We start from the raw sequence: 26,756 nt of genomic DNA, 5'->3' as shown, positions 1-26,756 counted from the left end.
TAGAGAACTGGGCAAAAACAAACAAGATGAATTTTAACAGGGAGAAATGTAAAGTATTGCACTTGGGCAAAAAAAATGAGAGGCACAAATACAAGATGGGTGACACCTGGCTTGAGAGCAGTACATGTGAAAAGGATCTAGGAGTCTTGGTTGACTACAAACTTGACATGAGTCAACAGTGTGACGCGGCAGCTAAAAAAGCCAATGCAATTCTGGGCTGCATCAATAGGAGTATAGCATCTAGATCAAGGGAGGTAATAGTGCCACTGTATTCTGCTCTGGTCAGACCTCACCTGGAGTACTGTGTCCAGTTCTGGGCACCACAGTTCAAGAAGGACACTGACAAACTGGAACGTGTCCAGAGGAGGGCAACCAAAATGGTCAAAGGCCTGGAAACGATGCCTTATGAGGAACGGCTAAGGGAGCTGGGCATGTTTAGCCTGGAGAAGAGGAGGTTAAGGGGTGATATGATAGCCATGTTCAAATATATAAAAGGATGTCACATAGAGGAGGGAGAAAAGTTGTTTTCTGCTGCTCCAGAGAAGCGGACATGGAGCAATGGATCCAAACTACAAGAAAGAAGATTCCACCTAAACATTAGGAAGAACTTCCTGACAGTAAGAGCTGTTCGACAGTGGAATTTGCTGCCAAGGAGTGTGGTGGAGTCTCCTACTTTGGAGGTCTTTAAGCAGAGGCTTGACAACCATATGTCAGGAGTGCTCTGATGGTGTTTCCTGCTTGGCAGGGGGTTGGACTCGATGGCCCTTGTGGTCTCTTCCAACTCTATGATTCTATGATTCTACAATACACCAACAGTGTATTTGCTCATGCTTTAACGTTAGGAAGGTTGCAGGGGAGGAAGACAAAGGAGAGAAGAGAATTCAAAGCATGTGTAAACAATTAGCAACATTTCCTCAGTTGTGCATGTTAACAGGTATCGGATGTACTCATGTGCACAGGATCCCTACAGTCAGTGTGCATTTGTCCCATGCGTTTTGGTTTGTTTGGTGGCCGCCAAGGATCAGGCTGCATTACTTAACAAAGCATGATTTCTTCCTTTTTTTCTCAGCGGTGGGGCAGTGCGAATGTGCTGGCCTTTTCCAAAGACCCTTTCACAATTCTGCTGTTTAATTTTTATTTTGTTCTCTTGACTGTTTTGTTTAGAAGTGCAGCAACTTGTAAGAGGTGGGTTAGTCTGAGAAACACTGACTTTCTCAAGGCCACCCAGTGAATCCAAGACCAGCTCTACACTATATTTCCTGACAGTGGAATGGCTTCATGCTGTCTCCTGAAAGCCTGCATGCTGAGATGAAATGCCATCTAAACCAGGCGGGGTAGATAACCTGTGGCTCACTTTTTGGGCTCCCAACTTCCACTAGCCTTGCCTATTGGCTGTGCTAGTTGAGCTGCATATGGAAGTTGGTCTCTCCAAAACATCTGGAGGGCCACAGGTTACCCTTTCCTGATCTAGGTCACTGGGTTATTGTTTATGATCCCATTCTCATCTGGATTCACTGTCTTGGATTCTAGTATGTGCAGAAATATTTTAATGTTCAGGTGTCGCTCTGATGATTCTGCCTGTGCAAAATTGATTATTTGGTATATCGTTTTGACAGAGATGGAAGACCACACAGCTGAAAGGGAAAGTGTCCAGAAGGAAGTTATCCTGATCGACTCTCTCCTTAGCATTGATCAGTATAAGGGCGCTGAGAGAGCAGTTCCTACTAAGAAACACGGGAGGGACATCGCAGAGGTAGCGGCTGCAGCAGAAGTGCTTTTGCCAAAAGGCAGCGCCCGGATCACAACTTCGGTAAGTATTTTCTGTTCCATATGTGGCAAACAGTTGACTGCATGTAGAGATGTCCCCACCGCATTCTTGCAGTGCAATTCTAAACTCATTGGCTCAGAAGTGAGACCTGCTATGTTTAACTACACTTTCCCCCCAGATAAGTATGCACAGGATTGCTGTCTTAACTGCTCCTATCTGCTGCCTTCTTCTTGCAACCCCCACCCCCGAATCCATAGTTTTACAAGTGCAAAAGTGATCTTTAGTTTGAGTGCTCAGCAATCTTACAAAACTGTTTCCTCTGTGGAAGCCTAAGAATTGATATGAAGGTGTCATTTTTGTTCAATTGACCATTTGAGTGCCCCTGGAATTCCTTTAACATTTGTATTATGAAAGAATTCTGCAATGGTGGGGTTAATGCTGCTAGATAGAAAGTGGCGGTGGGCTAAACAGAATTACCCCATATTTTTAAAAACAAATATCCACCGGCATCCAGGACAAGTTCTTTGTGAACTGCTCTGAGATCTGAGGATGAAGAGCGGTATACTACTACTAATTCTGTTTGAGAAGGGGAAAACTTGTCTAGATCTTTAGAAATAAACTTTACTACTTTAGTAAAAAGCTGCTGGTTGTCCTGTGAAGGAATCTTGGAAGTTTTTAAAGTGTGGGGCTGCATGTCATTTTGTTGCAGGTTAAATACAACACTCCTCCCCTCTTGTACGGCTCCCTTCGAGAGTACCAGAAGATCGGATTGGACTGGCTTGCCAAGCTGTACAAGAAGAATCTCAATGGCATTTTGGCAGATGAAGCCGGGCTTGGCAAAACGGTGCAAGTTATTGCCTTTTTTGCACATCTGGCGTGTAATGAAGGTAAGCCTGCCCTCTGCTTTGCGGCTACTATTTACTGAAATGGGAAATGGTTCAGGGCTGGCTTTCATGCCAGCGTTGGGCTCCTCAGAAGTGAACAGTTCTCCTACATCCTGCTGCTTCTCTTCCCTTTGCCAGGTGACTGGGGCCCTCATCTCATTGTTGTTCGGAGTTGTAATATACTGAAGTGGGAGCTTGAACTGAAGCGATGGTGCCCTGGGTTGAAAATCCTGCTCTACATTGGCAGCCAGCAAGAACTTCGAACAAAAAGACAGGTACAGCACTCTGTAGATATTTTTTAAAAAATAATTCAACATCTGACGGCTGAGCAAAATTCCACCTATATTTCTCATTCACTATAGCTATGCCCCATCTTCCAGCTGTGGCTTAGCAAGCAAGTAGCTTACAAAAATTAAAATCCAAAACATATGTGCAATATATTGGAAATAGTGTATGTACATTTCAGGCTCTTTTGGCCCCTGGCAGTTGGATGTCATACCCCAGGTTCCAGGCTTTTGCCTGTAAAGGAGGAGTGGGGGGAGCATCAGACCTGGCAGACAAATGTGTCCCTTCAGGCCTCTAGCCTTTGGAAATCTCCGCAGGTCAGATCTCCTTCCCAGGGCTCAATCCTTAACTGGATCACTATGTAGTTTTCCTTAGCTGGAATGTCTCCTTGAAATCTGATAATGCCCCTTGCTTGCCTGGCTAGAGGATACAGAAGGGTGTGTAAGTATGTGTAGAAACTAGCATGCTGTACAAAGGCAAAAATTCACATTTGTTGCCCACTTTTGCCTCTGGCCATGCCCGCCACATGCAATTTGCCTGCAGAGGATTGCAAAGAAGGAAAAGTGGCCCCTTAGGCTGAGACAGGTTCCCTACCCATGCACCAGAGGGATGAGGCAGACCTGGGCTGTTGAATAGCAAATGGTGCCAACTCACAGAGATAACTGCCTTCCATTGACCTGAAGGCCTCTTCTGACTCCTGTTGTGAGACACAGTCCACATTCCTTTTTTTAAAAAAATTAATTTTTATTAACTGGCCAATCACATCAAATTAAATCACATCATATAAATTCCAAATTACAAAGCCAAATTTTTAAATTTTGTTGGGGGAACCCATACTTCAAGATCCAAAGGGGGATTCAGATCATCTTCTTATTACTGCGTTAATGTCCAAATCAGTCCCAATCAGTCCAAACAAAGTTCATAATTCTATCCAGTCTTATCTTGGTGTTTCCACATCATATCTTATTCATATAATTTCTCTTTTTCCTTTACGATCTCTTCTGTTGGTCTCCTTAAGCCGATAGCAAGTATAATAATCCTGTGTGGATTTCCCGTTCCTCCACTAAGTCTGGTTTCCATATATCTCCTTTGTAGATAACATCACTCTTTCCATCATAAATTTTGGCATTTGTCGCTCTTAAGTCCCACCGAGGAGTTGATCCACGATATGTAAACAACTCTATTTCTCTCTTTCTCCTCCCAGACCCAAGAGCTCCAACAATGCCTCCCAAAATGGCAACGGCATTTTTAACTGCGTCATTCCAAAACTCTTAGCTTTCCAGCTTCATCTTGAAACATTGCTTTGGATCGAAAGTTTATCTCCACACAGCCTTAAATCCACAGCTTAAGTCCTTAGTTTCTGACTCATTAGGGGAGGGGATTCTTGTTAAATCACATAAAAAAGGAAGGCAGGTTTTCTCCCCCCTCCCCCATTTGTCATACCGTATCTTGATGTATCTTCTCATATTTTATTCTTGTCTTGTTATCAGAGATCTCTTCTGTCAGCAGTCTTTACTCCCCTTTTTCCTTGAAGCATGTGCAATTAATCTTGTCCAAATTGTTTCTTTTAAAGATCATTGCAACTAGTGGCGCGAATCAGGGACGGCGTTTAGGAGAGCCGGAAATCCCACAGGAGGGCTTTGTGCCTAGTGCCCCCACCCCCACAAATTCGGGGGTGGTATAGGGCACAGCAGGCAAGGGCCGTCCCCCCCACAATCCTGGGGGGGGTTGTTACGGAGGCTAATTACCCCCATCATAGCCTCCAAATTACCTCGTGTGGTTCGGAGAGATGTTATTGTCAGCCATCTTCCGATGCGCCACCTAGTGGCCCCCACAGTCCACATTCCACAATCTGTGGGTATGGATGGTGTGGCCGTGAAGCTCACAGGGTGACTTTGGGTCAGCACTGCCTCTCAGCCTAACCTACCTTGCATGGTTGTTGTGTGGATTAAATGAGGAGCAGGAGAACAATGAGATCCTTGGAGAAAAAGGTGGGATATAAGTGCAGTAAGTAAATAAATTGGTTGCATTTATATCCCCCCACACCTTCCTTAGAGTTGCTCAGAGCAGCACTTAATTCAGTATTGGTGGATTTGGCTCCTTGCAGGAGATCCCCTGTAGTAGTTTAGACCAAGAGAAAGGGTCAGTAGTTCAGTTGTAGAATTTTTCCATTGCACGCAGAAGGCTTGGAGTTCAATTCACAGCATCTCCATGGAGGGTTCCAAAGGTCTAAAACCCCTGGGAGCCCCTGTGTGTCAGTATAGACAAGATTGAGGTAGATTTTGATGTTGTTTAGTCGTTTAGTCGTGTCCGACTCTTTGTGACCTCATGGACCAGAGCATGCCAGGCACTCCTGTCTTCCACTGCCTCTTGCAGTTTGGTCAAACTCATGCTGGTAGCTTCGAGAACACTATCCAACCATCTCGTCCTCTGTCGTTCCCTTGTGCCCTCCATCTTTCCCAACATCAGGGTCTTTTCCAGGGAGTCTTCTCTTCTCATGAGGTGGCCAAAGTATTGGAGCCTCAGTTTCACAATCTGTCCTTCCAGTGAGCACTCAGGGCTGATTTACTTAAGAATGGAGAGATTTGATCTTCTTGCAGTTCGTGGGACTCTCAAGAGTCTCCTCCAGCACCATAATTCAAAAACATCAATTCTTTGGCGATCAGCCTTCTTGATGGTCCAGCTCTCACTTCCATACATCACTACTGGGGAAACCATAGCTTTAACTATATGGATCTTTGTTGGCAAGGTGATGTCTCTGCTTTTTAAGATGCTGTCTAGATTTGTCATTGCTAAGGCAGTTTGGTGTAAGGTAGCTTCCCATGTTCTTGTTTTATCCATGGAGCTGCACACCTCAACAGGGATTTTGATTTGGGTTTGCAAGCTTATTTAACAACAAATTATTTAGCCCCTGAGGTAGCCAGGACTTTTCCTTGCCCTCAAGTCAGAATCTTGAGAAGGCAGGCAAGATGGGCATGATTTCTTGTCCCGAATCTGGATGTTTTTTGCGTACCTTACATTCGCGAGGGGCCTTAGCAAGAAAATACAATACAAACGTATGAAGGTGCCTTTATTCTGTAAGACGTAACAGTTCATTACTGTGATTGGCAGTAGCTCTCCTCAAGAGCGCTGGCAAAGGTCTTTCCTAGCCTTGCTGTCTGGTATCTTTTCAGCTAGGGAATCAGTTTGCAATCAGATTGCCAAACTTGTTCTCTTATCCCTGGGCTCAGTGACCCCCTTTGCCGGGTAGATCCTGCTTATTCGTTGTTGCCTGAAGAAGCTGCAGTTCATTGGGAAGGAGCTGCTGCAAGAATTCCCCATCCCTTTGAAGAGTCTAAACAGGGTAAGGGCCAGGGGCCTGCCTGAGGGAAGAAAGTGTATTGTGTGCTGATGGATATTTATTTAAATGAACATCCTCAAGGCAGCTTAGAACAGAGCAATAAGATGCAATAATAAAAACCAGTGAACATTGTCAATCGCATCCAAAGGGACCAGTAAAAATAAAAAATTGTTACTCTCTCTGATGCTGTACTAAATCCTTAGTGGTTTAGCAAGTATGCTTTAAAGTACAGTGAGATTTCTGGAAAGAAAAGGCATGGGGAAATCCTCAAGTTGTCTCAAAGGGGGAGCAGCCAAAAGACTGATATTCACCACCCCCTTGCTCTTCATCCATCTTGCCTGCCTGGTGCCACACGTATAACTGTATGAATGCCCTTATTTTGAATAAAGCCATAGGCTTGGGAAGTTCTGCCTTCTGCCTGAAAGTTTTGACAAGTATAGTCATCTCCTTCCCTCGTTTTTTGCAGGAGTGGATGGAACCCAACCGCTTCAATGTGTGCATCACATCCTACAAGCAGCTCTTCAAAGGCCACCATGCCTTCACGAAGATGCGATGGAAGTACCTCATTGTTGATGAGATGCAACAGATCAAAAACATGACGGAGAAACACTGGGAAGCACTTTTCAGTCTCCGCAGGTCTGACACATGTAGAAGTTTTGCACCTTGCACTTCATAGTGCTTTATGTTGCTCTAGGACAGTGGTGGGTAGCCTGTGGTCCTGCAGATATTGTCGAACAACTTCAGTTCCCATTATTCCTGACAGTTGGCCATGGTGGCTGTGTGATCCTTGTTTGGACCAGGAAGAAATCTATGGGTTGAAAGGGGGGTGAAATTGCTAAATGGGACATCCCAAGTACAGGTGAGCACAGTATTCAGTGGTACAGGGCACTACTGTCTTACATGAGAGGTTGGAGTGCAGATGAGCATAAGCTGAAGACTTGCTCCCATCATACTGAGTTCTCAAAATAACATCTAAGGCCAGGGCCAGATTATATCTTTGCCATGTGATTGTCTGTTCTGAAGACAGCTGCAGGGAGATAGATCTGGACCACAGCATGTAGAGAGGGGACGTGTTGGCACCTTTGCAGTCAAGTAGCAGCTGGGCAGTGTAATTTTTGTTGAGAAAATGGGAGTAGTTGTGTTAGAATAATGCCCACCCCACTTCAGTTCTAATTGGGGAACCCAACTTCAGTTGCTATTTCTAAGGGAAACCTGAGCCAGGCATAGATAATCACATGACAACTTTATTGTTAATTCCTGGTCTTAACTGGGACCTGAATGTGTTTCCTTTTTACCTGTGTGGGGTTTTCCCCCCTCTTGATTTTATTTACTAGTTCTAGTAAATTGCTAGATGGACACCAGTGGGATAACTGTCCCTTCATAGCATTTTGAACTGTTCTTCACAGCCAGCACCGCTTGCTCCTAATTGATACACCTCTGCACAACACATTGATGGAATTGTGGACCATGGTGCACTTCCTGATTCCAGGAATCTCCAAACCTTACCTGGATTTCCCAGTAAAAGCAGCCAATGAGGAGAATCAGGATTACTGCCACAAACTTGTCATCAGGTTACACCGAGTGAGTGACCTGACTTTTGTCTGAGTGCATGCATGGCTCTCCCAGCTTCGCTTTAGTAATATGGTTTAATATAATGAAGACAATATTTATGTTAACTTGGTTTTTCTATTTTCACCGCCCCGCCCCCCAGATGATCCAGCCGTTTATTTTGCGAAGATCGAAACGAGATGTTGAAAAGCAGTTAACCAAAAAATACGAGCACGTGCTTAAGTGTCGGCTTTCAAACAGACAAAAACTGATGTATGAAGATGTCATTCTGCAGCCAGGGTATGAGATATGCAACTTGCTGAACATGTCGGTTATGCAGTTCACAATGCAGAAATTTCAGATTGCGTTTAATGTGCTAACCAACTCTTTAGCCACCTTCAAATAATAGGATGTAGTTTAGTTGTAAGCACCTGCACAAAAAGCCTTGTTGCTGCTTTATTCCTCCTCCTGTGCAAGCTGCAAAATGAACCAGGAATCACAACTTCATGTTGCATTCAAACTAGGAAGTGTGGTTGAGGACTTCTAAATGAGCCAGATTCAGAAACATGGTTTAAAAATTGGATTCTGAATCTTGCTCATTTGGGAAGCCTTTAACCAAACCTAGGTGGTTTGCACGTAACAGGAAAGTATGATTGATTAGTGGGTTCCTGGTTTGCTTAGCTTCTTGTGTGAAAGGAGGAACAGACTGGCTGCAAAGAGCACACATAACTCATGTATATTCTGGCATATTAAGTCAGGATTTAGTCAGTGTATTGTAGCAAGGGTTAGGGGGGAAAGGAGTCCTAGCTACAATTTTAACGTCGCTTTTAGAGCCATAATTGAATCGTGTGAGTCCTGGTCAACACATGCTCAGAATGAGGTAGAATGGGCTGCATCTCTTCAGTTATCAGGTGTGGAGACTTGCAGTATGGAATGTGTGTACCTGTGTTAAAAATGCTGTCACTACAGATCTAAGAAGAGTGCCCACTGTTGCAGAATTGCTTAAGCTAAGCTGCTGTGGATCTGATTAGTGTTTTGATAGGAGACTGCCTTGTGTCTCATGTAAGCTTCTTTGAGCTTTCCAAAGAAAGTGAGATACAAGTACTGTGTAATAAATTAGCGTTTGAGAATCTGCACCACAGCCATAAAACACTGGTTCAAGTGATGAAGGATGTTTCACGGGGCTTTCTTAACATTTGATTCAAGCTGACATGCTTCTTTCCTTTGGCAGAACCCAAGATGCTCTAAAAAGTGGGCATTTTGTCAGCGTTCTTCACGTTCTGATGCAGCTTCAGAAGATCTGCAACCATCCTGATCTGATAAACCCTCGGCTCTCCAGTTCCTCCTATGTCTCAGAGACACTGCAGTATAGAACTGCTTCGCTGGTCTTAAAAGCACTTGAACGTGACGTTTGGAAGGTGAGTCAAACAGTGGACAGGGATTGGGAAGCCGTGGCTCTGCGGATGTTCTTGGACTCCCATCAGCCCCTGCCAGTATGGGACAAGGATGATGGGAGTTGTAGTTCAGCAGCATCTGAAGCAGGGTGGTCCAACTTTTCATACCAAGTGGACTGCAAGAGTACTTTGACATGGACCCTGCAGGCCACATACTGCCTTGCGTGTGCAGTGACGGGAGGGGAGAACAGCAAGACCAAACTTTGACAAGCTTGTAACTCTATTTTAAAAGAAGAAGAAGAGAGATTCATCTGGCATGACTTGTTTTTATGAAACCCATGCTGGATTTTAGTAATCTCAGCATCCTTTTTTAAGTGCTCACAGACCGACCATTTAATTATCTGTTTTACGACCATTCCTGCTTTACTCAAGGGCATTGTAGAGGGTGATCTTTACAAGTCTGCTTCTATCTGCACAGAACAGCATGGCATCTTCATCAGATAGTTAGTAGCACAGTGTTGGGAACTGGCCTCATCTATAGAATTCAGTGGCAGTCACTCAGAGATCAGGATCCAGCACTCTCCCTGTGAAGATTCGCATTTGCTTTTAATACAGAAATTGAAAACAATTTCTATTCAGGCAGCCTGTCACTTTTTAATATTTTTAATTAGGCCGTTCATTGACTGTTTGAATTTTTGAATGTGTGGAATTGTAATGGTTCTTCATATAATGTGGTACGCTGCCTCGACAAGTGTGTCTGGAAAGGTGCCCCCCCAAATACTTCAAGTAACTAACTTGGTGGGTTTTTACCATTTAAATTATTATTTCATTGATGTTTCTTGGGTTTGTTTTGTTTTGTGAACAGAAGAGTAGGCTATAAATGATAATGATCGGATGAGTGGTACTAATGCTTTAAATTTCTCTTTGTCTACCTGTAGGATACGGACCTGAGTCTCTTTGATTTGATTGGGATTGAGAATAAAATGACTCTGTATGAGTCACAAGTGCTGCCAAAGCAAAAAGTGACCAGAAAGCTCATTGAGGAAATATACACCTCTCCTCTACCTCCCCCAAGGCCTAATCCAGTGAAGTTGAAGCCAAGCAGGTATGCAGGTTTTAAAACAAACCTTGACAACCCATTTAATTTGAGCAGCTATTCAGTTGAGGCATTGAGCTGGGCATTTGACTGTTTAATGGCTTATGTCGCTGCTGGTTGGAAATTATTTCTGAACAGAGGGAACACCCCCCCCCCGTGTGTGTGCCCCCCAAATGTACTCCAGAGTGCTGGGGGGGGGGGAGTCTTGTGGAGCAGATGCAGAGGGTGAGGTACAGATGGGAGGAGAAGAAAGGGAAGCTAACATTGGGAGTAATGCAATTAGTTTACATGGGTTTTACTGAGTGTTCTGCTGGACTGTGAAATGATTTTAGACTGCTGTTTCTAATGGTTTAGTTTTATTGGAATGAGGTTTTGGGTTTGTCTGTTTTTAATGTTTTATTTATGTTTGCAAGCTGCCTTCAGAAGTGTTTTGCCCTAAAAGGCAGTATGGAAAAATGTTCTAATAAACTGGGACTCAATTGCACATATTTTTCATTGAGGGGGGCAAAGTGGTGTCTATTCCATTCTTTAAAGTTTATATGTTTCTTGTGCACTGCCTTAAGTGCCCTGTGACTGAAAGGTGATTAGTAAAAGCTACTTTCAAAACATTCTGTTTACTGTGATGATAACCACGTCCCATGCTGTACTTTTAAGCTACGCAAGTGCTTCTGTTCTGTTGTCCAAAACTGTAATTCAGAATGAGGTTTTGCTCAGTTTTGTTAGTGTTGTGCTTGTGGGAGGAGGTAATAATGAAGTGATGCCCAACCTTTTCAGGTTGTTCCAACCCGTTCAATATGGCCAGAAGCCTGAAGGCAGAATTGCGGCTTTCCCCAGTGCTCAAGTGCAACAACGCACAGTGACGACAGCTACGGTGGCTCAACAGGGGCAAGTGCGTGGAAGGTCACCTGTAGCTACAGTGTCTGCAAATCAAGGTACGAAAGGTATTGCCACTCTAGTTTTCTTCTGGGTCTCAGATTGTCATATACCAGTCTGATAAATTGAAATTGTCCTCCCATCTGACTACAAGTATGGCCATTTCTTTACAACTAAACTGCCAGGTTAAAGCTGTGCACTGAATGGATCAGGGTGAAATTTAACACAGTTGTGATGGTGTACGTGCTTCCTCTCAAACACTGTTCATCACTCTTACCTGTGTTTACCACGCCATCAGAAAGCCGCCCAAAATAGGTTGACGGGGAATTTTTGTGTGTGAAATGCGAAGTATTTGTCTTAGGTTTGCTGCCTTCCAACCTAAGCAGGGTCCTGTTTTAGCGGTTTGAAATTGGCTCTTAGTTGCATGCAGTTGTGGTCCTCAAAATGTGAGGTGAGCCTCCCTGAGAAGAGATTTAAGCTATGTCCTGACCACACCACTTTTTTGTGGGTGCTGACCTTTTCTGCCACCTGAAAAACGATGCACCGTAGGCCTACACAACAGTTCGTTTTGAGATCGAGTGGAGACCACTCCACGATTTTTCACGAGCTTCTCTCTGAAAGCTTTTGAACCAGTTAATGGGACAAACTTACTACTATGGTAACAGTTCTTTGGGGGCTATGCCAATATTAGGATATGGTTAGCGAACTGTGTGTTGTTTTTTTAATGCTTTCCCATGGCAAGAGCTCCTTGTCACATTGAGAAAAAGGATTCTAGCCTAGTCTGTTTGCTGATGTGCTAGTTTTCCATGTGCAAGGAACCCTTGAGGTGGGAAGAACATTAAGGCCTCTGAATACCAGTCGCTGGGAAGAGAGTTGTTGTGCTTGTGGGTTTCCCATAGGCACCTGGATGCCTGCCACGAGAACAAGACGTTGGACTAGATGGGCCTTTGGCCTAATCCAGCAGGGCTCTTCTTAAGATGCTGATCTTAAGTATGCTGTTTTCACCTTCCCTGCCCTGGGAAGGATGATACCATATGCATTTGGGGCGGGGGGAGATTTCTAATGCAGGATATTCATATTCTTTTTGCTTGCAATGTCCTGGAGGGCTTGCACCATATTCCTCCACTCCTCCGGTGTTTCCATCAGTTCGGAGAATGAGCATTGTAAGATTTTATCAGCCTTAGTTATACTGGCAGTGGGGCGGGGGCATAATTCCAATTTGTTCATCGGAATCTTTGATTTTTGTATTAGATTTTGTCCGAGCAGCTCATCTTTGGCACAGCTCAAGAACCCCACGTCCTACAATACTAACGGCAGTGGAAACAAACTAATAGCCGGTTGATGATTTTGTGACCACCTAAAGTTGCGTGTATGTGTATGTGTGTGTGTGTATAATGAGCAGGCGGGCCTAATTGATAACACATGTAGACTTCTGTGACCCAGTTGGTATTTACGTTGCTGGTTGTTGTTATAGCCTGTGAAAACAAAGGATTTTGCAGCACTTCTGTACCTAAAAGCTGTTTTGTTTTGTTGTTTTTTTAATTACAAAAAAAGTCTCCAATGCTATAACCCTTAAAAAGCGGACTGAATCTAACAGCTTGCACAACCCAACCTTATTGATTGCAGCCTCCGCAGCCGTCTCCTCCGCAGCTCCACAGTTTCAGACAACTCAGTCTTCCATCAGTGCTCCTCCAAGACAGCAGCCAGCAGTGACCTTCACAGCAGCAACTAGCCCGGCCAATCCTGCGAAACTGCGGGGTCAGACCACTGTGCAGGCCTTACAGCTAGGCCAGGCCCAGCCACAGGCCCCCCCGCACACCATCCAACAGAGTGTGCTGCCTCAGAGGCTGGTATTGACCTCTCAGGCTCAGGCACGGTTGCCTAGTAAGTGCCCCAACTCCCCCACCCCACCCCACCTCCCCTCTACAGGTTTCTCCCACTTTTTTATTTTTATTTTGTTTCCAAAACTTCCCTGAGGTTAAGTTATTAGGCACCCTAAAAAAAATGTGTACAGAATGATTTTGTTGTGGTGGCTTGTTTTGTGGTTTTTTTGTTTTTGTTTTTTTAAACACAACTCCCCCCCCCTCACTCCGAGTAGCCTTGCTCACTGTTTTCCACTGCTTATATGACCACGGAGAAAGGTCCCAAATTTGGATGAGAAAAAAATAATAATAGAAGAAAAAAAATTGCTGTGGACATAACATTAGCGGTGTCAACTTAATCTCTTCATTTCTGCATGTTTCCTTCGCTGGCCAGACTTCTTTTGGACCCGGAAACAACTTCTACTCCCCCTGCCTTTTTTCTTTCCTGCAAAGCTCTCCTCTTCCTAATTTGACTCTCTCTTCTTTCTTTTTCCCCCTTTTTTTCTTTTTGAAAACACTAACTTCATCCTGCTAAGAAGGCCTCTCGACTTCCTTGGAGGCGAAAACTGCAGCTGTTAGGTGGAATGGGGAGGGGAACGGTTCAGATTGTATGTGCACTGCCTACAAGCATGTCTAGAGATTATTGAGCACTGATATACTAATGTTTTCATCCCTGGGGGAATAAACTGCCTTAGCAAAAGTTCAAAGATCCATGGTGACTCGGATCCAGAAATTCAGGTGAAATTTTTATTTGGAGCTTTCTCAGTACATTGAGGCACAGAGCTATGCTTTCAGATTTAAAAAAACCTGTTGCGAATATTTTTCCAGTTGAACTAAATTATTTTATGATTGGTGTTATCATTACTTTAAATCTGTTCTGAGACACCCTAATCACCTGTTTAAAAAAAACCCAACAACCATACCTTAACAATGCAATTTTTTGAATTAAGTAGATCATGGAACTGATGTGAAACAAACAGCACATTTTGAAAATGCATTATAAAATGCTTTCAGTGGAAGTTCTACCACTGGCACAATAATGATTTTTTATTCTTGATTTGTTACCTTCCTGTTTGTTTCTTTCTATCAAAAAGGCTTACAGGCAGGGAGTACTGGAAACAAAATTGCTTCAGCCAAGTCAGTAAACACTGACACAGTCCTGCTGAAATTCTTGGCGTCCCTTGAGTGCGTTTTGCTTTTGAAAAGGCAGTGGAGTCCCGCTTAATGACTTTCTACTCTCTGGTTTACAAAGTGTCACATGAGTTTTTTCAGGTTGCTGTTGTTTCCTGCAAAAATGGAAGGGTAACTTCTACACACCGCAACCCCCTGCGTTATTCTACATTAAAACAAAACAAAAGAAACCTATTTGTTCACTCCCTGTATGCAAACAGTACCTGTGGAACTTTTATATGACACTTTCCCCCCTCTGCACTATGTATAATTCTGCATGGGAGCAGCTTCAGCATCAGTTTTACTAACTGGAGTGAGGACAAAGACTGTTTGGAAGGCAGCCCCTCCCCTTAATGTGTGGTTCTGTTCCTCCCCCTCCTCCAGGTGGCGAAGTGGTAAAGATAGCCCAGTTGGCATCCATTGCAGGAGCACAGGGCAGAATTGCTCAGCCAGAGACTCCTGTGACGCTGCAGTTTCAGGGGAATAAATTTACTTTATCCCACAGTCAGCTTCGCCAGCTCACTGCAGGACAACCTCTGCAGCTACAAGGTATTGTACAAACCTCTCTCCCTTTCCAAATGCACACTCTTCTCATACACACAATATATCCACGTTGGGTATGATGGCTTGCACCATCTCTGTTCATTCCCTATGCCGTCTGGGGCTGTTGGGAATTGGAGTCCAAGAACTTCTGAAAGAGCCACAGCTTACCCATCCATGGGCTAAGAAAAGGAGTTGGATTTTTTTTCCACCGGGGGGAGGGGGAGGAGAGAGTCAGGTGGCATTGTCACTTTTATTACCTGCATTTTAAGGATAACTCAAGAGACGTGGAAGGTTTGGCTTGCCTGCTTTCGCGGTGCATGGTGTAAAAAGAAAACCGGTGGCGGGTTTTTTCCTTGTTAATTTTTGGATCAGTTTATGACCTCTTATGTTTAAATTTCTACCAATGCAGGCAGCGTTCTACAAATTGTGTCAGCTCCTGGGCAGCAGTATTTGCGGCCTCAGGGCCCGGTAGTCATGCAGACAGTGTCTCCGGCAGGGACTGTTCAAAACGCTCTGAACGCTTTGGGAAACCAGCATCCAGCTGGCTTGCCAGCTCCGGCAGTAGCACAGCAAGGTAGGGGCTCTTTCCTGCATGTCTACCTCTGGCGTGTTTTAAGAAGCAGATTTTTAAACCATATGGGGATTTTCTGGCCTTTCTGCCTTCCTATGTTCCCTCCCCCTCCCCATCCCATAAGTAAATAGGAGAAATGATTTCAATTGGATGAAGCAGATGCAGTTACTTCCCCATCCCTAGACTTGCATCTGCAGCCTGCAGGGCTCTCAACTGGAGCTGTTTCTCTGCGGCCAGCTTTTTACATCCCTTGCAAGAACTCCCACACCCCAAAATTCAGGAAACAGTTGAGCCTCTCTCCACCCTTGCCCCTTTCTCCCTCCTTGGTGTCTTCTGCAAGCTGAATACCACCTCCCCCAGGTAATCATTTGCCCCCACCACAGAAGCTGTGTTTGGACATCAACATAAACTATGGTTTATTCACGACAGGAGTGGTCCCCCAAGGGATGGTACAAATAAAATAAAATTGCATGCTAGAAATGCAGTGGGCTGGCAGAGGAGAAGTAGAGTATTCTGCACCTCTTACAGCAGCTCATTTAGTTTCCTACACCAGGTGTGCTGCAGGAGCAGACTTTTTCTTCTCCCCAACACAGCGTCTAAACGAAGTAGGCTAGCTAGCGGTAGAAGAGGCACAGAATGTCTGCCCTCCCACCTGCCAACCTGCACGGTCTACAATTCTTTGTCCCCTATGGCAACCAGGCATGTGGTTAAATGCAAGGCTGGCCTTGGGATTGCCTTGGGTGGGGCATGGCATGTTACGGCTTGTAGTAGCTTGAAGTCCTTTGTAAAGAGTGTATTTGGGATGTATAAACACATGGTTTATCTTTAAGTGTGTGTTCTAGGTAGAACAATGGGTGGTACTAATTTAGCTTCGGGGGACTCGGCGTCATCTTTAAAACCTGGCCTTATTCACGGAGGACACTCACAGGTACTCTTACTGATTTTTTACTGTGTGTGTTCAGTTGTCAAATGAATAACTTCCCTTTCAATTCCTTCGAGGACTGAAAAGTGAAAATAAATGAAGTTGCAATATTTAGCTCTTTGATTTTTCCACTTTATTTTGCTTGTCTGCAAAGTTGTATGTTGTAGCTTCTACTCCCCAAGTGTGGGGTGTGTGTGGATATAGATACAGATGCACTCCTGCAGGTGAATTACTTTTGAGATAAGTTAGGGCTTGTAAAGAAGTGACCTCCACCTTTAATTACGTAGAAGCAACTTTTGGCACATTGGAGAGGTTATGAACATATTTTAAGTATGGAGAAGGAAAAAATGCAGCTTGGCTCACTTTCAAAAATTAAACGGTGAAATTTAATTTTTGAAAGAGGGACAATGAAAGGTACCCACAGAAATATGAAAGGGAAGCTATGTATTAAACAAAAAAATAATAAAGGAAAATACCTTCTGTCTGATTTGGAAGCTGTATAATGTTCAATATGCAACAAAATAGATGATTGTAACAAGCTGCCTTTTATACTGTTAGACCATCTGGCTCAGTATTGTCTGCTCTGACTGGCAGCAGTTTTCTGGGGTCTCAGGAAGAGTTCTTGGCCCTTCCCTTTTCCCTGAGACCTTTTTTAAAATGGAAGGTGCTGGGAAACCAAATCTGGGAGCTTCAGTATGCTATGCATGTACACTGCTACTGAATTGTGCCCCCACCTGCTAAATTTATGCTTAAGACTAAAATGTAGACTATAACCTTACAGAATTTAATTTAATAGAAGTAGAGCAGAATGGGGGGATTTAATTGATTATTCTGGAACAGAATCTGCAGAGCGCTCCAGTGGCGATGCTAGCATACAGCTGTATGAATCAGAATTGTTTTGTTGGAGGTTGTGCCAAAAAAAGGGGGGGGAGATCCCTTTGCCTTGGGGTACATATGCAGTTGCATTCTTATGCATCTTTGCTTGGAATTAAGACCCATTGAATTCAGTAGAACTTACTCTGGGGCAAGTGATTTTAGGATTGTAGTCAAGTAACAGTCTTTGAACTCTTTATAGTTCTGATTTCAAAGCATACACTTTTTCTCGTGTTTCCCCCCCCCCACATTTTTATTGCAAAGGAGTCGTTTGAGGAAAAAAACAGGATTCTAAAGGAGCGCCTCGACCGCATCTTTTCTTGCAATGAGCGCCGCTGTTCCAGAGCACCAGTGTATGGCCAGGACCTCATGAGAATTTGTTCTCTGGTGGGGGACAGAAAGATGACCCCTCAGTTTTCCGCTGGAGGCAGCAAATGGAGCTGGGCTGGTTTTGCAAACTGTCTCCTCTCGTCGAATCCCTCTTGGGACCACAGTGATCCACTGCAGGGGATGACACGGACACTGGAGCAGCAGCAGGACTCTCTGAGGGATGCTGTTAACAGGTGATCACTGGAATGTTTCCCTTGCTCTTGATCCTAAACAGAATCTGGAACAGAAGACTGCCTTCAGCCACCTCTCACGTTCCTCTTCCCCAGCCATGCCACCCCTTTGAAAGGGACCGGAATGAGAATCTAGGCTGCCGGCTCTGTAGTTAACAAGGCCACCATGTAATGATTAATACATCCAAAGTACTTAGCCACGTGTCTGCTTTTTGTTTCCTAGGCTGCTCTGTGTGCTGCCATCTGCAGTGGCTGCTCCTCCATCTTTGCACATGGCAAGGCTTCCTCCTTTGTACAGCCATAGAATGAAACTACTCAGGCACCGTCTGAAAGAGGCGGCCTCACCTTACTTGAGTCAGCTGCAGCAACTCACCACCCCACAATTGCTTCAGTTTCCTGATCTCCGACTTGTTCAGTACGATGCAGGTAGAGGAGAATCTTTTTCTATTTTCTTTTCTTTCTTTTCTTCCTTTTGGTTGGATTGTGTAGAACCTGGAATCGGGCAAATGTTCTGTGGGAAGGCTTTACACTTTCTTATTTTCCAAAATTTAGGCAAGCTGGAAGCCCTGGCGGTCTTGCTTCAGAAGTTGAAGTCGGAAGGACGCCGGGTGCTGATCTTGTCCCAGATGATCCTCATGCTAGACATCTTGGAGCTCTTCTTGAATTTCCATTTCTTCACCTACGTGAGGATTGATGAGTGTGCTAATCAGGAAGAGCGGCAGGTAAACTTTACTTGGAGCAATCCCTCCATCTCATTCTTTATACGAGGGGTGACTAACCTGGTGCCCAACGGATGCTGCTGGACTCCAACTTCCAGCCTGCATAGTGAATGGTTAGGGGCAATGGGAGTTAAGTGGGTTAAGTCCATCCCCACTTGCCCAAGAGAGACAATGAATCATGAGATTTAGTATCTATCCAGCTCCGTGGTAGCTCCTCATCGGTTTAACGCTTTACCTTGCCCAGTAAAGAGCACTTCACTCCTTCTCTAAATAGTTTGCTATCACTTTTTATTTATTTCTTGCTTCTGATTTTCAGTCTCTGTCTTTGTTTGTTGTTCATTTGTTCTCAAAAGCTATTTGGTGGTTCTGAGTACTTCATCACTTTTCCCACAGGGAGGAGGGGATCCTCGGATGGTTTGCCCCTCCCACTTGTTCCACTTGGCAGGTCTTATGTAAAGTGTACTTACTGTACATCCACATCGGAGGGAAACCTCTCTTCAGTTCCTTCCTGTCTGGCTCCCTGTGCAGCCCGGGTAGCAGGGATCTCTGTACGCTCTGTACATACGTTTTTTAGATTCTGAACACCACATCCAATCAGATAGGGTGGCCCAGCACTTGATCCCATGTGTGACAAAGCTGTCTGCTCTGAGAATAAGTAATGTGATACTTGTCATCTCAACAGTGAGTGCTAAATGCCTTACGGTTTGTGATGCTTTTCCTCCCCACCCCTCTTTTCTGATCAAGGAACTGATGAAGACTTTCAACAGAGACAAGCGCATCTTCTGTGCAATTCTTTCTTCACACAGCCGCTCAACAGGCGTCAACCTTGTGGAGGCTGACACCGTTGTGTTTTATGACAACGATTTAAATCCAGTGATGGATGCTAAGGCTCAGGAATGGTGTGACAGAATTGGCAGATGCAAAGACATCCATATCTACAGGTGATGCTTGCAAAGTAGCTGTTCTACAAATAGAAAATGGTTCCTCTAATGAGATTGGCAACATGCAGCCTTGGCCATGGTAGGCAAGACAGAGGCTATTTGTGCTCCGGAGATTCCTGATACCATAACTTCATCATGTCATCTAAAGAGGGCAGGGGTTGCCCATATTTTGTTATAATCTTAACAGATTTGCACACACCATCACTTGGGAGTTTTAAGGAAGGAAGGAAGCAGTGCATTTTTGAAAGATTAGTCTGTCATGTTGATTCAATATGGCATCTGTTTGTATTCAAACATAGAAGAGAACCCTGCTTCTTGATCCCAATAATCATGATGCAAAATTTGGTTGTGAAGGGTGTCCATAGTGAACAAAGAACTTTTCAAAATATGTAGTAGATAAATGATTATGTCCTAGAGCAGTCAACTTTGCTCTGCTAACATGTCCAGCAATAAAACATTGCCTAAAAACCATTTTCTGATCTTGACTACTCAGTAAATTCAGTCTGTTCTGGCTATTCTCATTTTGCTCTCAGCTTTAAGGTTTTGGTACATCTCCTTGGTTTCTTCTCTAGGCTTGTCAGTGGAAATTCAGTAGAAGAGAAGCTCTTAAAAAATGGCACGAAGGATTTGATCCGAGAAGTAGCAGCTCAGGGAAACGACTATTCTATGGCCTTTTTAACACAGGTATATATATTTTTAATAATAATTTTATCAAGAAACCTTCCTTGTTTCCCCAAATACTTTATACCCTTTGTTTCAAAGCATCGGCTCCTAAGGCTTTATTGTTGTCTTGCGACACAACTAGCAGGAATTCTAATTGGCTTTCATCATGGAGGTTATTTAGGATTGGGCTGCTCCAACTTGGCTTTGAAAGGTGGGAGGACTATGCAAATGTATTTGTGCTTGACCCCTCCCAGTAGGCGGAGCCTCCTAGTCCTGCCAGCTTCAAAGCAACTGGGACTTCATAGCAGATTTGGTGGAGAGTGTTGATCATGGTATCTGATGGCTACAGCTTTTCTTCTACTCTCCACCCACATAGTTTAATCATAAGAAAGGAAATGGAGAAAAAGATGCACTTATTAGTTTGACCTCATTGAGGAGAGTTTCTGCTCATTGTGTCTTTTGTGAATCTGAGAAAATGCTGAGGGTACTTTGCACAGTGCATCAGTAGCTAGAGTGTCTCGGTGGTGTCAGGTTTCAGTCCCAGCCTCTCTGATCCCCTCTGAACTGGTTTCCCAAATCCTGGCCAGTAGCAGCATCTGTATTTTGTTAATGAATGAAGAAGGAGTAGGTGTGTCAATTTTTATTTCTTTTGGCCTCAAATCCCTCCCCTTCAAAGAGAACTGTTAATGGAGTGCTGTGGGGTGAGGAGACATTCCTTTTGTTCCTCCTTCGGATAGAAATCTGGCCCTGAGTTAAGTTACAATGGGGGGGGGGGCGTAAATAAATTGACACTTCTTCAGGAGCTTGATATGAGACGTATTTCCCCTCCTTCCGCAGCAAACGATTCAGGAACTCTTTGAGGTTCATTCTCCAATGGAGGACTCTGGCTTCCGCGTGAAGGCTGAAGAATTTGTCATGCTTACACAGGAGCCCTCCCCGGCTGAAACCATATCTCCTAAGGTTGCAAGACCTTTTATAGAGGTAATTAAGCACAAATAATTTGAACAGAAATAAAAGAGGATATATAACTGTGTGGCAGAACTGTTTTGATTGCCTTTTTGGGACTTTCCAAGTGCTCCCTTCAGAATAATCATGTCGTCTTCTTTTTTTAATCTTCTGAATCATTTCTTTTAAAGGTTTCTTGAAAGCTTATAAACTATTCATGTAGGTAATACACTACTTCCCCTGAGAGCTATTTAAGCCTTTTAATAATACATATATTCTCTCCTCTTTCTCTGGGTGCAGCATTTCAGCACATTTAGGAGATGAATAGGGTATTTGCATGATGCAAATGTTTACTGGTTCTGCACAACATTAAGGTTGCCTGCAACTATTTTGACAGAAACGTAACATGGGATATACTGGTTACACCACAGGAGGGATGTCTGCAACTTGGCTGCATTTTATGCAGCCTCCTACACCCCTTGAAGCTGCCTCATTCTCCCATCCCATCAGAGTTCCTCCCTCCCTTATTTTTCATGCCTCTTTGATGTCTCCCCCCTTATATAGTTTGAGAACAACTGCATGCCATAGTATTTTATTAAATAAAAGCATACAGCCATTGATAACTGCCATCATCATCATTTAGCTGTTGATCTCCTTCTATACAGTCATCTTAAGGCAACGTACAATAACAACTGCAGGAACCAGTTGAAAGCTTAGAGACAGCAGATGCATTTAAGATAAAACTAAAACCCTATGGAATAGATACAGCAAGGACTCATTTATCCAGCTGGGAAAGCCTGTGGGAACAAAAATGTCTTCCAGTTGTTTCCAGAAAGCCCAGATAGTGGGTGCCTGTCATATCTTGATATAGATTCTATTTCGTAGATCAGTGGCAGCAGTAACACTAAAATCCCTGCTTTAGTTACTGCAAAGTGGGCTTCTGAGATTTTGGGGTTTTTATAAATGAGATTTTTAAAAAAATGGGGCTTAGTTTTGAGTAGACCTGCATCGTATTAGGGGTGTGAGGGAGCCACAGTGAAGACTGAAATGGGATGTCTTTATCCTGGATTAATTAGTCCAATTACAGACAGATTACTCTCAAGGGAATGCAGCCCTTGTCTAGGGTGGAGTTGGGGAGGTTGTATGCCCTTTAGTCAAAGCATCACGTTTCCCCCAAATTCCTAATTATTACTGCAAAATCTAGAAGGCCCTTTCTATGCAAGAATACTTCCATATAACCCAAGTGAATAGTTCACTATTCAACAAACAAGTGCCCTGCACATATCTGCCTTGAGAGCCCATGTGGCACAGTGGTTAAGTGTTAGACCAGAATGTTGGAGACTTAGGTTCAGATTCTTCCTGAGCCTTGAGACTTGCTAAGTGATACTGGACCAGTCAGTCTCTCTCACCCCACCTATCTCACAGGTAAAGTGAGTATGAGATTTCCATTGCTCCGAGTGCCAGGCTGAACAATCTCTTACAACTTCCTTACCTATGAATAGCAGTAGAAATTGCCTTAATTTGCTCAGTTTATTTAACTGATAAAAAATTGGTTTTCTTATCAGAATAACTTTTTTAAAAATGTGATGGATGTGCCGCTGCATTTATACAAAAAAAACACAAAACACCTTTTGTGTGTTTTAAAAAGGCTCTCAAAAGTACAGAGCGAGAAGAGGAGGAGGAGTTGTACACATGCATTCAGGTCTCAAAGACTGAATCAGCTTTGGAACCTCTCATTTCTGAAATCGGCAAGTCCCAGTATCTTGATGAGCCTTCTCAGCTGCAGGAGTTGGTTGCTGTTGTGGATCAGGTACACTTGCTTTACATTAACAGTTGAAGGTATCTTTAGAGCATTGCAAACCAACCTTCCACAATGTGGCGCTTCCCAGGTATAGTTCATTCCCAGCTCCCATCAGCCCTACCAGCATGGCCAGTGGTCAAGTGTGGTGGGATCCAACAGCATCTAGAGGGTACTAGCTTGGGGAAGGCTTGTTGTTGTTTAGTCGTTTAGTCGTGTCTGACTCTTCGTGACCTCATGGACCAGAGCATGTCAGGATAAGGCTAGTGTAGATGAAATCAGTTAGATGGATCAATAACTTTGACTGTGTATGCAGTAGCTTCCTGTGGACAATGCCAACTGTACCTAAGTTGTCTGAATCGCTTTGGAACTTATTATTATGGCTGTTAGTTAATTGAGGGAAATGACAGCTAATTTGATGAATCATTTTCCAAATGAGCAGAAGCAACCGTTTTGAAGCAGGAAGCACACTTTTGTTTGTGAGATACACATTTGTCTCTAATGCCAGTGTGGCGTAGTGGTTAAGAGCGGTAGACTCGTTATCTGAGGAACCGGGTTCGCGTCTCCGCTCCTCCACATGCAGCTGCTGGGCGACCTTGGGCCAGTCACACTTCTTTGAAGTCTCTCAGCCCCACTCACCTCACAGAGTGTTTGTTGTGGGGGAGTAAGGGAAAAGAGAATGTTAGCTGCTTTGAGATTCCTTCGGGTAGTGATAAAGCAGGATATCAAGTCCAAACTCTTCTTCTAAAAACAAGAACAATCTTAGAAAAGCCTTCTGCCCTTGACAAGAAAGAAGGAGGAGAGGTTCATTTTCTAAGATGATTCTTGCCATGTTCTTTTTTTTTTTTTTTACAAACACATCTGTTAAAAATAATGCACTTAAATCTGTTGGCTGGTTAATTGGACGTGCTTATTGCATTTATGGTCCCTAGAAGAAGCATTGACGTACTCTTTGTCGGATAATTACTTCTTTGTATCTTCTCTCAGCTCACCCCAATTGAAAAGTACGCTTTGAATTACCTAGAGCTCTTCCATGTTTCCACTGATGATAGTGAACTGAAGGAAAATGAGGTATGGCATGTATATGCAGTCACTTCTACAGCAGTAACCTTTTGGGGGGTTGGGGGTGCATGCCCTTGGTGTGTGTGTGGCCAGACATACCGCGCTCCCCATCCAGGCAAGCAAGAGGGCTTACCCCAGTTCAAAGACACATTACAGCCTGGCCACTGAGGGATCCGGCCTGAGCAGATTCTTAAGGGCACATAAAGTACTGTGGGAGGCCTTCTTCTGCTCTTACAGTATTATGCAGCAAAGTATCTGTAAGGACTTCATGTGAACGAAAGCAAAAAATACAGAAGATGCTTAGAAGACCCAGGATTTTTTTTTTTAAAAAAAAGAAGACATGGGAGAGTGACATTTTTATTTCTGTAGCCCATGAAAGCTTATGCCATGGTACATCTTGTGGCACCTAAATATGCACACACACATACTGTATATAAATGTAATAGTTATTTCCACCCTGGAAATCATTGCCTCTGAAATAATTAGCTCAGGGGTGGGCAAACTTGTGGGATCTACTTTGTTGGGCTTTTGAGGTCCAGCGCCGAGGGCCTTCTTGCGGTTCCCTCATTGTGAGAAGCAAAGCTACAGGGAACCAGGCAGAGGGCCTTCTTGGTGGTGGCGCCCACCCTGTGGAACACCCTCCCATCAGATGTCAAAGAGATAAACAGCTACCTGACATTCAGAAGACATCTGAAAGCAGCCCTGTTCAGGGAAGTTTTTAATGTGTGACATCTTCGTGTATTTTTGGTCTTTGTTGGAAGCCGCCCAGAGCGGCTGGGGAAACCCAGCCAGATGGGCGGGGTACATATAATAAATTATTATTATTATTATTATTATTATTGTTGTTGTTGTAGCAGAACCTGGATATCCACCAACTGGTTCTTGATGTAACAGCTGTGCACTTAGAATTAAAGGATTCTGAGCCCACAAGATTGTTTTGAATACCAGAACGGAGCTCTCGGTCTTTCCACGCAAAAATCCCCTCCTAATTACTTCAGCCTAGTATAATTTAGATTGCAGGGAGGTCATTTTATTGCTGCTATTGTTAAATAGTATATGGGGTCAGAGATCCTTATCAGTCTACTGCAAGTAACCCAGAAATTTATGCCTCCTGCTGATTCCTGAGTTAATTTTGTAATTGATCTTAATACATTACATTTTTCTTTTAAATATATAAAAATATATATCTTACCTAGATGGAAGTAAGAACTGCCAAAAAGGTGTGGGAAAATCATCACCTGAAGTCGCTGAAAGAACAAGAGGAGAAAATGCTTTTGGATGGGGAAGAGGAGGAACTGCTCACCTACACTCGGGAAGATGCATATAACAAAGTAATTTACCTGCCAGCTTTTATGCACTTCTTAAAACATTTGAGGGAAACCTGCAGGAAAACAACACTTATGTCCCTTCATCTCCAATGGATTGCCAACCTAGCTCTCCTCTAGGATACTAGAAGCTATAAGAACCTCAAGCAGGGCAGGCCATCTCTTCCACTCCAGAGTTTTTCCATTTTTCTAATATTTCATTGGGTACTGGTCTTTAGTTTTCATTGGGCTTTTTTAATTTAAGGGGGGTGTATTACCTCCCCTTAGCGTTTTCTTTTTTTTAAAAGGTTGTATCCACTGTTAATCCTAGATGCATTGAAATTAATGGACCAAAGGTAGAGACATAATTTCATTGAGTATACTCTTAAGTAGGACCACCACGGGGATAAAACCCACAATGAATTGTGCTTCTCATAGATTCTTGGAAGAAGTTGGAAGGCATTCCGAGGGTCGTCTAGTCCAACTCCCTGCAATGCAGGAATCTCTACTAAATCATACATGACAGGTGGCCACCCAAACTCTGCTTAAAAACCTCCAGGAAGGAGAGCACACCACCCTTTGTGGAAGTCTCTTTCACTGTTGAACAGCTCTTACTATCAGAAAGTCCTTCCTGATGTTTAGTCAGAATCTCCTTTCTTGTAATTTGAATCCATTGGTTCGGGTCCTAGCCTCTGGAGCAGGAATAAACAAGCTTGCTCCATCCTCCATGTTACAGCCCTTTAGATATTTGGAGACAGCTATTTTGTCCTCTGGTTTCATCAGAACTAAGTGTGTCTCTCTTCCCCCCGCTCCCTGCTCCAGGAATATATTTATGAAGGCCCAGATGGACAAACTGAAATAATGCCGGTAAGTCTGTATTGATTTTATTACCTCTTCAGCGTGGGGGTGGATGTGGGGCGGAGGAAAACGCATACGCACACGCTGTATGCAGAGGGGCAGTATGCTCTTGAGTACCAGTTCCTGGAAACTGCAGGAGGAGAGATTGCTGCTGCACTCATGGTCCTGCTTGCAGGCTTCCCACAGGTAGCTTGTTGGCCACTATGAGAATAGGATGCTGGACTAGATGGGCCATTGGCCTGATCCAGCAGGGCCTTCTTATGTTAGTGCATTCACACCTCTGCTTACGTATCCCTCTGGTTACGTAAACTTCGGGATGCGAACACGGCAAACCTGGAAGTATTTTTCCAGGTTTCCCCGTGCGTGCATGTGCAGAAGCTCTAAACCACGCCACGCATGCATGCACAGAAGCGATAAACTGTGCCATGCGCATGTGTCCTCCGGGTTGCAAAAACCTCGGGATGCGGCCGGACCTCTGGAACGGATCCCGTTTGCAACTGGAGGTACCCCGTACACACTCTTTCTCTTCCACACGCACGCACACCCTCTGCTTATCCAAGAACACAAAGCGAGGTAACTCTCTTCTAATGCTTTGTACAGCTCTGGACTCCCCCAACGCCACCTCAGGATGACAACGACATCTATATCGACTCCGTCATGTGCCTGATGTATGAGAGCACCCCGATCCCAGAGTCCAAACTGCCCCCCGTGTATGTCAGGAAGGAGCGTAAGCGCCACAAAACGGATCCATCCGGTAAACATCGGGTTTTTATGTAG

General features: G+C 44.0%; 1 protein-coding gene across 50 annotated transcripts in view; it reads left to right on the top strand.

Moving 5' to 3' along the window:
• Window positions 1-26,756, top strand: part of EP400 (E1A binding protein p400) — a 77,847-nt gene that overhangs the window by 28,572 nt on the left and 22,519 nt on the right. For 18 of the 50 annotated variants that reach the window (XM_083476322.1, XM_083476321.1, XM_083476312.1 and 15 more), the window contains 24 exons: window positions 1,617-1,810; window positions 2,478-2,655; window positions 2,791-2,927; window positions 6,744-6,913; window positions 7,684-7,858; window positions 7,989-8,125; window positions 9,057-9,243; window positions 10,158-10,324; window positions 11,090-11,256; window positions 12,815-13,072; window positions 14,605-14,769; window positions 15,173-15,337; window positions 16,165-16,262; window positions 17,394-17,692; window positions 17,913-18,115; window positions 18,242-18,411; window positions 19,153-19,349; window positions 19,922-20,033; window positions 20,850-20,993; window positions 22,606-22,767; window positions 23,743-23,826; window positions 25,014-25,148; window positions 25,944-25,988; window positions 26,580-26,733. In XM_083476322.1, coding sequence (XP_083332448.1) covers window positions 1,617-1,810; window positions 2,478-2,655; window positions 2,791-2,927; window positions 6,744-6,913; window positions 7,684-7,858; window positions 7,989-8,125; window positions 9,057-9,243; window positions 10,158-10,324; window positions 11,090-11,256; window positions 12,815-13,072; window positions 14,605-14,769; window positions 15,173-15,337; window positions 16,165-16,262; window positions 17,394-17,692; window positions 17,913-18,115; window positions 18,242-18,411; window positions 19,153-19,349; window positions 19,922-20,033; window positions 20,850-20,993; window positions 22,606-22,767; window positions 23,743-23,826; window positions 25,014-25,148; window positions 25,944-25,988; window positions 26,580-26,733 — 3,903 coding nt within the window. The remainder of the gene's footprint in view (window positions 1-1,616; window positions 1,811-2,477; window positions 2,656-2,790; window positions 2,928-6,743; window positions 6,914-7,683; window positions 7,859-7,988; window positions 8,126-9,056; window positions 9,244-10,157; window positions 10,325-11,089; window positions 11,257-12,814; window positions 13,073-14,604; window positions 14,770-15,172; window positions 15,338-16,164; window positions 16,263-17,393; window positions 17,693-17,912; window positions 18,116-18,241; window positions 18,412-19,152; window positions 19,350-19,921; window positions 20,034-20,849; window positions 20,994-22,605; window positions 22,768-23,742; window positions 23,827-25,013; window positions 25,149-25,943; window positions 25,989-26,579; window positions 26,734-26,756) is intronic. The other 32 variants (XM_083476329.1, XM_083476343.1, XM_083476326.1 and 29 more) reach the window with 5 other exon arrangements.

Source organism: Podarcis liolepis (assembly GCF_965112155.1).
Source record: "Podarcis liolepis genome assembly, chromosome: 15".
Lineage (NCBI taxonomy): Eukaryota > Metazoa > Chordata > Lepidosauria > Squamata > Lacertidae > Podarcis > Podarcis liolepis.
This window is presented reverse-complemented; position numbering and strand designations above follow the sequence as displayed.